The 14,885-nt window shown below is 39.6% G+C and overlaps 1 protein-coding gene across 1 annotated transcript; it reads right to left on the minus strand.

Moving 5' to 3' along the window:
- Positions 1-3,994: 3,994 nt before the first annotated feature.
- Positions 3,995-13,922, minus strand: LOC139737098 (heterogeneous nuclear ribonucleoprotein Q-like). Its single transcript, XM_071647775.1, has 10 exons — positions 13,841-13,922; positions 12,163-12,379; positions 11,317-11,546; positions 10,953-11,066; positions 10,373-10,549; positions 8,822-8,957; positions 8,249-8,454; positions 7,013-7,162; positions 6,148-6,272; positions 3,995-5,466 (listed from the first exon to the last, which is right to left on the minus strand). Exons 2-10 carry the CDS (start codon positions 12,335-12,337, stop codon positions 4,887-4,889), a joined length of 1,893 nt encoding a protein of 630 aa, XP_071503876.1. The 5' UTR covers positions 12,338-12,379; positions 13,841-13,922; the 3' UTR covers positions 3,995-4,886.
- Between the last annotated feature and the right edge of the window lie 963 nt (positions 13,923-14,885).

The raw sequence follows: 14,885 nt of genomic DNA on the forward strand, positions 1-14,885 counted from the left end.
CGACATTTCTAGTTTTTTTTTCCCTATCTGAAAGAGAAAATTTTGAAAGAGCCTAGTGACATGAATTAATCGCCTAAAGCCAGTGTCTATGCTAATTCTGGAGTAATCCTTCCAGCAATCACGTTTGCTGCAAATCTTGTTTTCCTGCGATTTGAAGATAGCTATAACTTTGGAACTGTGTGCTGTGATTTTTGTTAAATGCTCCAGCATGATAATCTTGTAAATGCAACTACACCACTGTACATGTAATCAATTCAGCTAATTGTGGTTTACTGTAAAGTGGAAATTGTCGCGGTGTGGAAATTTTCGCGCATTTTGCACAACCAGAAACTAGCACAAAAATAAAAGTACGCAAATATTTTTCCATGTCATATTTCCAGTAGTTAATGACCGGATTCCATGGAATTAAATACTGTACATACGAAATTCATCTCTCTCTGCATAGCCCGAAAAATTACTAGCACAAAAATATCCACTTTTACAGTTATGTCTTTGTATTTTGATATTTAGTATCATTATTCTTACAAAATTATACCTATTATTATATCAGACATGCAACAACAGGTTCCATTAGAAGGGGTATAGGTTTATGAACTAAGCACTGTTCAGAACTTCAAAGATTATACAGGGTGGCCCAAAAAGAACGGAACATCTAAGATCTTGAATTTCAGCAATGTCGTTGCAAATATGTCATTATTTTGCATACTAATGGAAAGGCCATTCTTTTTCCAATAGAATGACACCAAGTTCTTTAATTTTGGTTAATGCGTTGTGATTTTCGGACCATTTTTGTCAACCCTTGCAATTTTCAAAATGTGATCATTTCGCACTTTCAGAGATACCGAAACCAGTGACAATTCGGCTTGCCATAGAACCAGTAGCGTTCACAATGTGTGGAATGTGGGTCGGGCTGTGTGATTGTCATTGTCCGTTAGCATTGTGAATGAGACGACCTGTTGGGCTCATCGAGATGCTAAATTTGGCTGGAAAATAGCGAGGTTTTTCCAAAGGCATGGTTAGCAGTGACGCGAGTTCATGAGTGGTTAAGGAATAAAGCCCGTACTTTTAATTAAGTGTACATTGATACATTGAGAACTGAGAAAATTGCGTGTTGGTGTATCATTAAATTAATTTATGATCTTCATTATGCTTGCTTTTCTTTGTAGTTTTCATCCATCTTTTACAACATAATCATAGAATTCAGACAGCTCAGATTGGGAATTTTCAAACTCGGTCAGCCACACCGTTAAATCCGGTCTATATTTTCTTGTGACTCCCCGAAGAGACTGTAATTTCACAATAGACATCTCAGAATCGTGGGATAGCGAAGACATCTCTGCCACTAGCAAAATCTACAGTGGCGAACTAGTTTCAAGCCCGGTGGGATAATTAGCACCCGTTAATTCGTTCATAAACTGACACCGCATTATTCTCATTTCTTACTGTATTTATCAGTGTATACTTAATTATAAGTACGGGCTTTATTCCTATACCACTCATGAACTCACATCACTGCCGATCATGCCTTTGAATAAACCTCGCTATTTTCCAGCTAAATTTAGCATCTCAATGAGCCCAACAGGTCGTCTCATTCACAATGCTAGCGGACAATGACAATCACACCTTCCGCCCCACATTCCACACATTGTGAACACTACTGGTTCTATGGCAAGCCGAATTGTCGCTGGTTTCGGTACCTCTGAGAGTGCAAAATGATCACATTTTGAAAATTGCAAAGGTTGACAAAAATGGTCCTAAAATCATAATGCATTAACCAAAATTAAAGAACTTGGTGTCTTTCTATTGGAAAAAGAACGACCTTTCAAATTATATGCAAAATAATGACATATTGGCAAGAATTTTGCTGAAATCCAAGATCTTAGGTGTTCCGTTCTTTTTGGGCCACCCTGTATAGTACAAGAACAGTAATATTTTCATGAATACTGAAAGTTTAGAAGTTGGCAATTCTTTACAATGGTGAGAAATGTCTACTTTCAGGTCAATTAAACTGGAATCCAAATTGTTATTAACTGATGTGTTTGTGAACATTTCAGGAACATTCCGTGGGACTTCACTTTGCTTTGACAGAAGATGGTGTAGACCAACTTCTGCTCTCCTAAGTCATGTAGCATATAAACGTCAGGAGGTTTGATATTTGAGCATTATTTCTTTTCTTTTTTTTTCATATAAGGGAAATCACCAAAATATAGAACAGGTCTCCAGACCAATCATGGTTTGACATTTTTTTCTAACATGTTCTTGAATTTTAGGGAAAAGAAAAAGTCCTGGCTTTCTCATTTTCCAGACCTTTTAGCAAATCACTAGTATGTGGTGCTTTGGTGACGGTGAAAGTAACTGATGGGAAGACAGCTGGCTCAATTATTCACGCAGCTTAAAGACAAGTGCATGTCAGAGCATAGCAATTTGGGTGGTTTTTCATACTGTTGGTTGAAGGTACACTGCTGAATCATTAACTTTGGATAGGAATCCTGGTTAGCGTAGATGAGGGGTTTGATGGGAACAAAGGACTAGGGCGGCGCCAACTGAAAATATCCTTGCCACTGATGACTGTAGAAGGTCAGAAAGCAAATGATTCCGCTGTCATCTCAGATAATATCACCTTGTCATCCCAGTATGACTCATTAGTTTGGAGCAGAATTTGGAAAGCATGACGATATTATTGTTGGGGTGATAAATTTTCTTGTCTGTCAAACAGCAGCTTCCTTTCTTTCCCAGGGGTTGTTCTGCAAATACAGGAGTTACACTGCAAAGAAATCGATTTTATCTTGCTCTGTGAACTTGTTCAGCAGAATATAATTTGAAAAGGGAAATCTCAGTAGAGAGGCCAATGGAAATCGTGATCATGTATCCTTTGCTTGATGCCAGTGCAGGTGTCCAAACTGGACAATGTATCCCTTCATATTAAATAGAATCGCTCATTGCTTTGCTCATCATCATAATCTCCAAGCAGCGCATATGTCTCTTCCACTCATCCTTGGTTATGCTGCCAGTTGTCACCTTGAAGAAGTCCAATTGTCTGTCGGCAGAATCTGGAGTAACTCAAGGGTATAGTATGACAAGGAGGTTTAATCCCAGACCTCTATTGATATCATGGGGGTCTCACATTTTCTGGAAGCCAATCGTGGCTTAATTCTTTCCTTCACACCAATGGTAGCCTTCAAAACAAGGCTTTATCACAATTCCAGCAGGATTTACTGGATTTTCTCCACGGATTCAATAATTCTTGGGTACTTGGCGTAACTATTAGATTCTCTTTGAAGAATGTTCTCCATGAGGCAAATGCATAAATATTCCAAAACAGCCATGGGGTATGACTGAAATTGAGCTTGAAGGACAGTTTGTCCCAATTTTTCATCTGAAAGAGAAATTGCTATCAAAGAACACATCAAAAGACATTGCAAGAAATCTTGAAATTGAAAGAAAGCTCCAATTTGGGAACTTCATTTTCATTCAAGAATTTGACTTCATAATTGAATTTCTAGTGGGAATTATGGGATGAGAGAGTAAAGAGGGAGAAAAAGAGAAAGAGAGAAATATGTTAATATCAACATAGCTACAGCACTTGACAGCGTTGAAAATTTCCAAGCATGCTGCACTTTTCTTGCACTAGTTTCAGTAATATCATTCTTATCTGAACAAGTTTTCAAGTAGTGTAGCCCAGTCAATTTGCTTTTCTTTTTAAATTTTTTTCCCAGTTCTGTCGGAAAAACAAGAGTGACATGTAATCTTACACTTACCAATAATACAATTATTGAAGCACTGTCTGGTGGTACAAAGAAGAGTGATTTGTTTAAATGTTATTTTGATAAACAGTTCAATTGTACCAAGGCATACCTAAAAGGACAATACACATATAAAGCATGCAATGTTAACACGCTTGCACAAACTTAAGCTGCAACAGACGCAAATATCACTTCCCAATTCTCACCAAGGGATTCTTGAAAGGAAACAAGAAAAAGAACATTTTGGTGAATTCTGTACATGGTCAACTTTTAATGAATATCAAAACTTAATAGTTTCACAGTCTTGCCAAAACAAGGGATATCTACATAAACATGTTACAAGTTTAAGACAGGAAATGAAATTAACATGATTTCCTCAGGCATAGTTTATCTTCTAATAATGACACTGTATCTTCATAACAAAATTGAGAGTAAGTCCAGGGTATTTCACAGAGAACATACAGTAACTTAGACCTGCAAGTGAAATTCACAAAGACACAGGATGTGCTTTGTACTTGGACATTTGGGTAGACAAAAACAGGTGAAATGTACAGAGCATAATTGAGTAGTGTAAAAATATCTTTCTCCTAAAAACCCAATTAACTTTCAACAGTGAATGAATACTGTATAAATATGTGGCTGAAGGTCCCACAAAAAGGAACACTTCCAGTGTCTTGACCAACTGGTTCAACTAACCATCTGTTACAACAGCAATTATTTACAACTTTTCGGACAAATTTGACAATGACACAGTATACATTTAGGTTATGATTTGAAACTAAATTTACATGTTGCCAAAAAGTTAATAAAATGTTCACAAGCACTACCCTAAAAATACGAATTTGACCAAGAAATGTAGCAAAATCCTACTCACACAAAATCTTTCCAGACTGATCTGCAGAAATGGATGACTTTCTATTACTTTGCAACTGATACTTGCAAGCTAAAATGAATCAGGCATTTTCAAATGAGTATTTGTAGAGGTATTTTCTAGTTATTTATTTACAAATGACAAGAGTCCATGTTCCCAGCCCGATGTCTTTACCTGTACTGTTGATAGCGAGATGTGGAGACAGGTCAACGGCCTTTGTCGTCCAGTGGTCATCGGCACAGTATCAATGCCTGACAGTTCAAGCAGTGAGTCTACTTCCAGTGGCTACTGCCAAAATTGTCTGATGCCCAATTATCATTGTAGGAGGAGTTGTAGTCATAGCCATATCCCTGATCGAGGGGCTGCTGAGCAATGGGCTGGGTTCCCCACTGGGACTGGGTGTTGCGCCTCTTGGGGTCCCCCATTGGCTGCCCCTCTAGTTTCCTTTTGCCCCCCATGTTGCCCCCTCTTCCCCCTCTACCTCCCCTGTTACCACGTCCACCCCTGGGACCACCTCGCCCTCCCCTGGGGCCCCCACGGACCCCACCTCCCCGAAAACCCCGCTGGGCACCTGGTCCTCCTCTCATCCCTATTCCCCTTCCCCTAGGCCTTCCCCTGGGTACGCCACGTCCCATTCTTCCGTAGTATCCCTGGTCGTAGTCGAAGCCACCGCCATAGTAGTCATCATAGTCCATGTAGCCACCCTGGTAGTCGTAGCCGTAGTAGCCGTCATCAAATCGGAAGAAGTCCCCCCTGCCAAATCGATCACCACCATAGCCTCCTGGGCCACCTCGCCCATGCATGGGAGGGCCACCACCACGTCCGCGTGGGCTATAGCCATCATAACCGAAGCTGTAAATTGTACATTAAGCAGGAAGCTTACATGAACTGATGCATAAATTTGCAATGTACAACATTCAATAGCAACTAACTAGTTTATGTAGTATGAAAAAGACAGGTGACAAGTTGTAATCCTACCAGCCACATCTTCCATCTTCTCTCTCACTGTGATCAGTCCAGCTCCTCTCTTTCTACTCCAATCTCTCTTAGTTAATGGTTGCTTTATGTCTGCACAGTCTCTTTTTTTTTTTGGACCGAAATTCATACACGATAAATTCAAGTTTTAATTCCTATAGGGTAACATGTAAAGGTTGGCAATGACCAGAAGACTTACTTTGTTAAATGTTCTCACATCTTTTGACCGTGTTTAATAGGAATTCCTGTATCTAAATCACAAAAGCCTCAAAAACAACTGCCAGACCCGGATTGCTGCACTTGCAAGTTGCAAGTTTTTGAAACTACTTCCTTAAAATGGGCCAATGTGTGTATGTCTTCAGGAGTGGATAAGAGGACAAAATATCACATCTGGCTCTTTCTAAGAATTTGCAAATTTAATTAAAACAGAAACAGTAGCCTTTGGTTTTACAGCTCAAGTTGCCCTGCTGCAAGAAATGTGTGCGCATTAACAATTGCTTTACTCAAAGGAAATTACTTCAGACCCCCAGGCACAAAGATACAAAGGTGAATACTTACTGGGGATAGCTCTGCTGCTGCCTCATGATTCGCTCCTTCTTCTTCTTGTTCTCCATGGGTGGCTTGGCAAGAGAGACTTCAATGCAGCTTCCTTCGTACTCCTTTCCATTCATCTCCTCAATGGCCTATCACAAATGAGAGACTCACTCCTCTTAGTACAAATGAAGCTCATGCACATAGCAAGTTATGGCTTTCATCCTAAAGAAAACTTCAATTCTAATTTCATCCTGTCTCTGTCATAACAAATGTAAACCTTTTTTCAGGAATGTTCTGCTCATTATTTTCCATCATTTTTCATGAATGATCATTCTTGGTCACAAGGTCTAGTACATATCATCATGCGCATGACAGATTGTCGTGAATGCACTTCCCTGCGCATGGCAGATTGTTGTTAGGCTGTGCGAGTGCGTATAGGGTTAACAACATTCTGCAATGCACACGGAAGCACGTTAAAATTCTGCCATCAAACCACGATTATATGTCAATAACTAGCGTGATTCCATGGTGTCTTGCAGAACTGTCAGAACTTTGATGCTTGCACAGATGCCATGAATGACTTACTTAACAAAAAAAAAAAAAAAAATTTTAATCAGGGGTGTGAGAATACTTCCTGAAAAAAGTCTGCTGTGCCTTGAACTGTAACATTTCAATGTATTCAAACTGCAAAAAGTCTGAACAGTGGGTTTTGGCCTCCAGATTATTTCCACAGTTGGTGAGAAATTTACCGTGTGTGAGGTGTATTGCTCTTTTATGTGCAAATAGCAGCAAACAAGAAGTGTTTCCCTTGCGATTACCATAGACGAGAGGCTTCTAACTCTAAACTCTCACATCCCTGTCTAATGTGAGACTCAAATGTTACACTTACTTTTATGGCACTCTCCCTCTCCTTGAAGTGGACAAAGCAGTAGTCTTTCATCTTCTTTGCCTTCTCCACCTCACCATACTGCCCAAAATCTTCCTTGATCTTGGCTTCTGTTGACTCCTGTGAGAGGTTTCTGATGTACACAACCTTCACCTGTAGAGATGGGACATATATATGCATGATGATTACAAATAACACACACACAAAAAAATTACCTGCTTTTCACACAGTCTGTACAACCTTTCCTGTACAGCAATTCAACTCATGTGAGACCATGGACTGTAATAAAGACAATATAGTGGCTTACACTGACTCTTTTTCAGTTTTTTTGTCCTTTTTTTTAACCCCACCATGTACAAAGACTAATACGTGAAACAAAGCATTAAAAAAAGGTTAGCAGAAAGAAGTATCCACCTGATCCATCAAAACTGTTCTAGATACTAACAAGGCCAATATCACCTGAACTATATCCCTCCACAGAATTCAAGATGGAAAATCTCTATCCAGACAGTTTTCACTTCACATTTTACTCTTTTTACACAAATTAAATAATTCACCCGTGTGGACGATTTCTCTTGCACAGGATGCCTCCTAACCTTCTACATTATAATGAACATTCATGCAGGTTCTCCACACATAAGCCTATGGCAGTACTTCGCTCAATTCACTAGTCTGCACACATATGAACAAGACTTGGGCCCCCGTAATTTCTCTCAAGGGGCCTTCCTGATTGGTTGGAGGGGGTGAACAATTTTTTTTTCTGCCAGATGTTGTTTAACATTATCAGTAAATCACACATGAATGTCAGCCTTCAAGCCTATGGAGTAATCTGTACATCAAAATAGAGGAAATTACACTGGCCTAATACTGGCCTAATAGCTTCTTCAATCAGGGAAAAAAGAGAGCATTAGACTGCTTTGAAAAAAAACAACCCACATTTGGCTGCACTTGAGTATTGTTTAATGTCCTTACCCACTCCAAGAAGGTACCGCTCTCAACTAATATTTCTCTTTACCCTATAAATCTTGCATAGTGGTCGTTACCAAAAATAGAGACCACAAGTAGCCACTTTACTGACAGTCTGTGAGGTAAACTTAATAAGGCTACTCTTTAAAAATTACTGTGGCAGAGTGGGGCGTCAACACGCAGACAGCAATGAATTAATCATCTGATGCCAAAATCTGATGCTACCAGGCAATATTAATCCAACTCACAATTCGGCATTGTTGTGGGATTTACCTTGGACATGGTCTCTGAGTCTGGCTCGATGATTGGATCAGCCCAGTCTACAGTGAAGTTGACCTGGTTCCAGACCTTGGTCCTGCCAGAGGATAGCTTCCTCTTGGCACTAGCAGCTGCTCTGTGGGAATCATACTCCAGGAAGGCAAAACCACGGTTACGCTTCTTGTCCTCCGTGTGGTAGATGATCACATCGACGAGGCCCTCTGTATAGAGAGAACAAAAACTTCTGGTTATATCAAATAATGTTGATAGTGAAACACATAAATCATACAAGCTAACACAAGTATATGATGATTAGTTCACTCCACTGGCATTTGTTCTTGAGTATGGCTCTGTTGCATAAAAGCTGAGATCAAACATAAGTCAGAATATCACACATAGGTCAGGTATCAGCCAATCAGAATCGAATATTCAGAGACTTAATGTTTGATGCTCTTATGTTTGATCACAACTTTTTGGCAACAGCGCTCTGATTGATAAATTTCCTACTTTTCACACTAAACTCATCACATTGCATTGGATGAGCTTGAGAAAATAAAAGCAGTCAAATGCAAAGCACAATCTACTCACTCTCAACCTTGTCGAATTCTTCAAGAATCTCTTCCTTTGTTTTCGTCTTGGGAATAGATCCCACATAGAGTCTGCTCTTGGGTACCGAGACATTCACACTGAGTTGCCAATTGTCTTTGATTTTGTGTCCATTGAGCTGTCAAGAAAACAAAGAGGGCTGAATTCTTTACATAAATTCAACGGAACGCTCTCGATCAGTGAAATGTGGGGTTATTGCTTATACTTGTAGAAGTAGAAATCGTCGCACATTTCGTACAACCAGAAGCTAGCGTGAAAATAAAAGCATACATATATTTTGGCATGCCATGGATTAAAAACATGCAAAATTCATCTTACCCGGCTGAGCGAAAAATTACCCTCACAAAAATATCCACCTCTATATTATGCAATCAAATTTCCTTCTGCCATGATAGATTACTTCTTCCTCTGCAGTCAGGGCATTTGGGCACACTGGTACACAATATCAAGTTACTGTAAGAACATTATTGACAAAACAACTTGTTTGTTACATGTTACTATTTCAGGGGGCAATGCAATATGCACTTTTTCTACCTCCCTGTATATTAACCCTATTTTAACTGGGCTATTTGAGACCCAAGTTTTTACGGGGGGGGGGGGGGGGGGGGGGGGGGGGGGGTCAATTTGACCCCCCTTCAGATCTCGGCCACCGATCGAGCGATCGTCGCAAAATTTTGCCTGAAGATAGAGCTGGATGTCAACTACAAGATTACATGGTCATACAGCAGAAAAATATTGGCTTTCTATCTTTAATAAATCAATTATACAAATTTATGCATGAAATCAAATTTTCACCAATAACTCCATAAAAAAGACCGAAAGATTGCTTACTGTTTGTGTCAGAGTTCCTAAAGACACATTGAACAATTTTCTTATAAAAAAAAGCACGATCAAAATCAGTTTCTTTTGTTTATTATTGTTTTGTTAATTTCTTATGCATTTTATTGTTTTTTCTGACCTTTTGTTTTCTATTGTTTTTTTTTTGCCAAAATTTGTGGCAGGCACTTTTTCAAGCTTATCTACATTAGAATTGATTAATTTCAATGGTTACAAGGTGAAATAATCTAATTTATATCAATTTAACCAAAAAACACAATTTGCATTGGATTTGCACACGATACCATGAATTTGAGCTGTTTTCGGGCTGACATGCATATATGCAAAACATTACGTAACTTCAGAACGGTCAGAATGGTCTCAAAATATGTGGGAGACTTCAATGAAAAAAAGTTATGAAACGACACGGCAAATCATAGCCCGTTGTGGAATCGTGGCGCAAAATGTCGAGGTGTGTGGGGTCAAATTTAAAATAGGGTTAACTGTTACTTGAGATCATGCCACAAGGAGTGGGAAATGACATTCAATCATCTTACAGGGATTTCCACAGCTGAGATACAGTAAAACCTGTCTTGTCCATGAATCAGCAGAAAAGAACGTAGGGACTTACACACCTAGATATGCTTGGTACAAGACAAGACATACTTTCTGTGGGGGAACATTTCCTACTGATATTCTCAGTGTGACATTACACACCTGTTTGACTGCCTCCTTGGCCCCATCCACACCGGTGAAGGCTGCAAAGGCATACCCTCTGTTCAGACCAGAGAGGGGGTCCATCATTAACCTCAGGTCATGGATCTCGCCACACTGCTCTAGAAGAGGAATGAGTTCATCTTCGTACATCTCCTTTGGGATCTTGCCAATGAAGATCTGAAAAGAAGGAACAAACCACAAGTGAGATCTAACTCCAGTTTTTACGATATTAACCTGTCAAGTGTCAAAAAAGCAAGCAAGCACCAGTATCATTTTCAGAGCTGCATGTGTTCAATGTACGCTAAAATGACTTTTTACATTGCTTTTTCAGTATATGCTGGTATTTTCCCAATTCTGTGGATCACTGTTTGTTTGACCGCGAATTTAACACGCAAAAATATCTCAAACCGAAAGGCATAAGTGCACTTATGATAGCGTTGGTGTTGAAAATATCTCGCAAAAATGTCCGTGACCTCCTCTCATACACAAAAATATCTGTATGTGAAAATAACAGCTTTATACAGTATACTATAAATTGAAAATCAATGGGTTTAAGGAAATATACCAGGAAAGCCTTTACCTCAGAGCCTGGTGGGGGTGCAGGAAGGCTTTCTGCATCTTCTGGTGAGGGACGACTATACTTTCTCTGACCAGTGGTGACATCGAGGGAGTATCCTGTTCTGGCAAGGATTTCCTGTGGAGAATGACCATATCACACAACACATTCTTATAGATATAACAAGTATTAGTAATCTTTCAATAATCTCGAGATGCAGATTCAGTACATGTGATCTTATGAGTGGCTATAAGTTAATGGCATACTTGGCCGAGTTCACATTCTTTTATCTTTGGAGTATTTATGATAACCAACGATAACTGAGGCTACTAGGGTAAACACTACCATACGTACGAAGCTGTCTTTGTCACTGAACTTGATTGAATACCTTGATTTTGGCTTCATCTGGCCCCTTGGCCTCACCACCGCCCTGCGGCTGCTTCATCTTGCTCTTCTGTCGATAGGTCTTGATGACTCCACAGAGGAATGCGCTCTTGTTGTTGACATGGGACAGGTCACTTTCACCAAACTGCTTCAGGACACCCAGCCTGGAGTTCTCATCCAGCTCACGAAGGGCATCGATCGCCCTCTCGTCCAATTCTTCGTCAGCAAGGATACCTACAAGTCCAGAAGATACAGCATTTTAAAGTATCTTAGCCATAGCAATTATAACCACATTTGCTTCTTAACATGTGAACAAAGGAGCAACTAAAAATGGATGAACAAATATAACAGTTAGAGTTGCAAAACCAACTCACATTCCAGTTAAAAATATTTCCCCTTCTGTTACAAAACTGATATCATATATGATACCACTGTACAATATGATCTCACTTCCTGATTAAAAGACACCAGTAGCTTTGGAGATGAAACCCACATTACCATGAGTAAAACAAGTACCAAAATGCAGATGACACTAAAGATATAAAAGGAAAAGACAAAGGCAGTGTATAAACAAATGGAAGAGGCATAAGCATTTTACTGTCAGGGCATGAAAGGAGGAACATTGGTCACACAACCAACAACACTGATTTGATTACTCATGGAGCTTTGTGTGCGATGATACAAGACAATACAAGACATTTGAGTGGCTATAACATTGTGTATGATGTCCTTACTGCCATCTAATATTTACACATCTGTTGTTTTACACTTGTGCTTAACATGAGACTTTCTTTCAGGTTTAATCTCCTTTGAAAAGAGTGACAGAAAGAGTTTAAATAGGTTCTCTTACCCTTCACAAAGAACTTGTCAAGCTCGGCTGCAACTTTTTCAGAGAAGCCCATTCCCTGGAAGCTGTCATACTTGTCTGTTCTGCCCTCAACCTCTGTCTCCATGGGCTCATCACCACCAGCATCCTGTGCCTGCTGCTCCATTTCCTCCTGCTTCATATCACCATTATCAGCCATGGTTCAAGGGTTTGGTAGTCTCTCACAAAGGATTTTTATTATCTGTAAAGTAGATTTTATTTCATAAAATGACTTAAAAGAACCATTCCCTTTCTTTTAAATTACACAAGTGGGCAAAAAACAAACAAACCAAACAAACAAAAAAACACCTTTCTTTAGTCTTAGTTAAACACTACAAATCTTAATCTGCAAAACAGACTTGAAAGGTGAATATTTGATTCATATGGAGGGTACATTTTACATGCTCATATACCAAATTCCAACAAAGAACTGATTATAAAATCAAATGAAGCAAAACAGTATCAGTAAATTTAAATGACTTACATTGTATTAAAGAGCAATACTGATATCAGAATATCTAATTCAAGTGATTGTGGTTGAATTACCACCCCACCCCCTCTAGAACAGAACTATTCTTGTTGTACACTCCATGAAAAACAGCAATCACAAGAAAATTCAAGTAAATCAAACATAAATCTAAAATTAACAAGAAAAAAAATCATGCAATATACAGTAAATAGGAATATACTGTATTCTGTTCTTTGACTGGGGAAAACACACAAAAAAACACAAGAAAATGCCTCTGAAACCAGTAACACTCAAAAGCTATGTACAGTGAGGCAGGCCATGTGCACGCTGTATGCCACAAGATCTACAGCTGGTGAGAACAAAGCATGTCTTCCATTTTACACGCAGTTTACACAGTGTACACGTACACACACACACACACACACACACCCTGAACAGCACGCAGCTACTGCTTCCCGCCACTAAGCAGTCTCCCACGCACGAGGCGTCGCGTCCTCCATTCATATGCAAATACGTCAGCGTCCCTTTACAACCCACATGGTCGACGTACGAACAAGTACATGTGTCCAAACATGCACATTTCAAACGCGATGAACAAGACCTAGAGCAACATCCATATTTCTCAATATCCAACGTGTCATGAATACGCAATTCTTTTAAGATTGCAACGTAAACGTAGCTCACTTCCATAAATACGACAGTAACAACGGGTTCGAATACATCCAGTTTTTCGCTGCGAGTGGAAGCAGTTGAGATGACTCGAGAGCGAACACGCTTGGTTTTCCACTCGCATCCACAAATGACGGAGAAACATGCATGTCAATCTCTCAGCTATAGCAGCTTTGCATTCTTTTAGAAACCCATTTCCCCTTTTTACAAGTTCGAAGAAGACATATACTTCGCAAAACCAAGACACACATACATTTTTTCCCCAAAAAAATAACCACGAAAATGGTATAGAAAGAGTGTTCATGCTGGTTTAGCTAACGCGTCCTATGATTGCAAGCGTGTAACGCATCGCGCACCCAACATCACGACCCACAACTTACAAGTTTCTCGGGCTCGGCGCTCTTCTGACTTTCGTCTACCAAAGCAGCTTGCACAGACTATTAAATCACGTAAACATCAACCATTGCCATAGAACGACGTAGAATCGGGTATGAAATATGTATATCTGTCAAAATTTAGACTCACCTGGAGTAAAATAGGGGTAAAGGACGAATTCCTGCTCCGTCCGGCGGCTTCGCTGCGCTAGACTATGTGTGCAGTGCGGAAGATGGCGATGTTGACGGGTTTCAAACGCTGCTTTTCGGGGTTTGAAAGGTCGACCAACTATTGTGCTGCCAGCCAGCCGCGAGTGGGTTTGTATGGCATACACCAGTACACAGTTGAACTCGATCAAGCGTGCTCTCGCCTCCAACAGATACTGCCATCGTTGTATGTAGAAATGTTGGTAAAATTATATTCAACTTATACCTGTATTTCGCAATCCGGACGCGGCTAAGCCGAAACTTCCTCCTGTCAACGTGCAACAAAAGCACGTAGTAAATTACAAGAATAGGCCTATTAGTATAAGTGTCGTTTCCGCAGTTCTTCGATCACCATGTGAAAATAGACTGAAGTCACTCAGATTAGTCAGCTCAAATTTTGAGATTGCCGTTCCGACACGGCAGATAAAAGCACCAAATTTGGAGAGATGACCCCTCACAGTCACAGCACCTATTGATACTATACAGTAGGAGCCCGCTGGAATTTTGTTTTGTTTTGTTTTTGTCTTTGTTTTTATTGAATGTAAACAAAAATATTTTGTAACAACACAAGTGCATACAGGCCTACAAAAGGAAATACATAAAGATGTACAGCAGTGCTGTACAGCGTCTCGTCAAACTAAATCCGAAACACAAACTTCATTTTTTGTTTTTTTCATGCGAATATTCAAAAGATATTTAGTGGGCAAAAAAAAAAGGTTTTACAGTTTGAAATTTACATCTATAAATGTAGAAGAACCTGGTACACAGAAGATGAAATTGATAGGGGACTTAGGCCTACAGGCTTAAGTTTCGCCTTGATCACTTTTCATGGTATTACTATTAGGCCTATAATTACTAAGTGCTGAATTTTATTTTGCAGAAAATTTCGCAAATTTCGCAAGGAGCCAAGATTCGCGAAAGAAAATGCGCACGATTCTAATTTAACAGGACATTTAATTGAATGCAAGCAAAGTTTCATGCAGAGTATA

The sequence above is a fragment of the Diadema antillarum genome, unplaced genomic scaffold, assembly GCF_040938485.1.
Source record: "Diadema antillarum isolate AM-2024a unplaced genomic scaffold, OU_Dant_1.0 seq00000682_RagTag, whole genome shotgun sequence".
Classification (NCBI taxonomy): Eukaryota; Metazoa; Echinodermata; class Echinoidea; order Diadematoida; family Diadematidae; genus Diadema; species Diadema antillarum.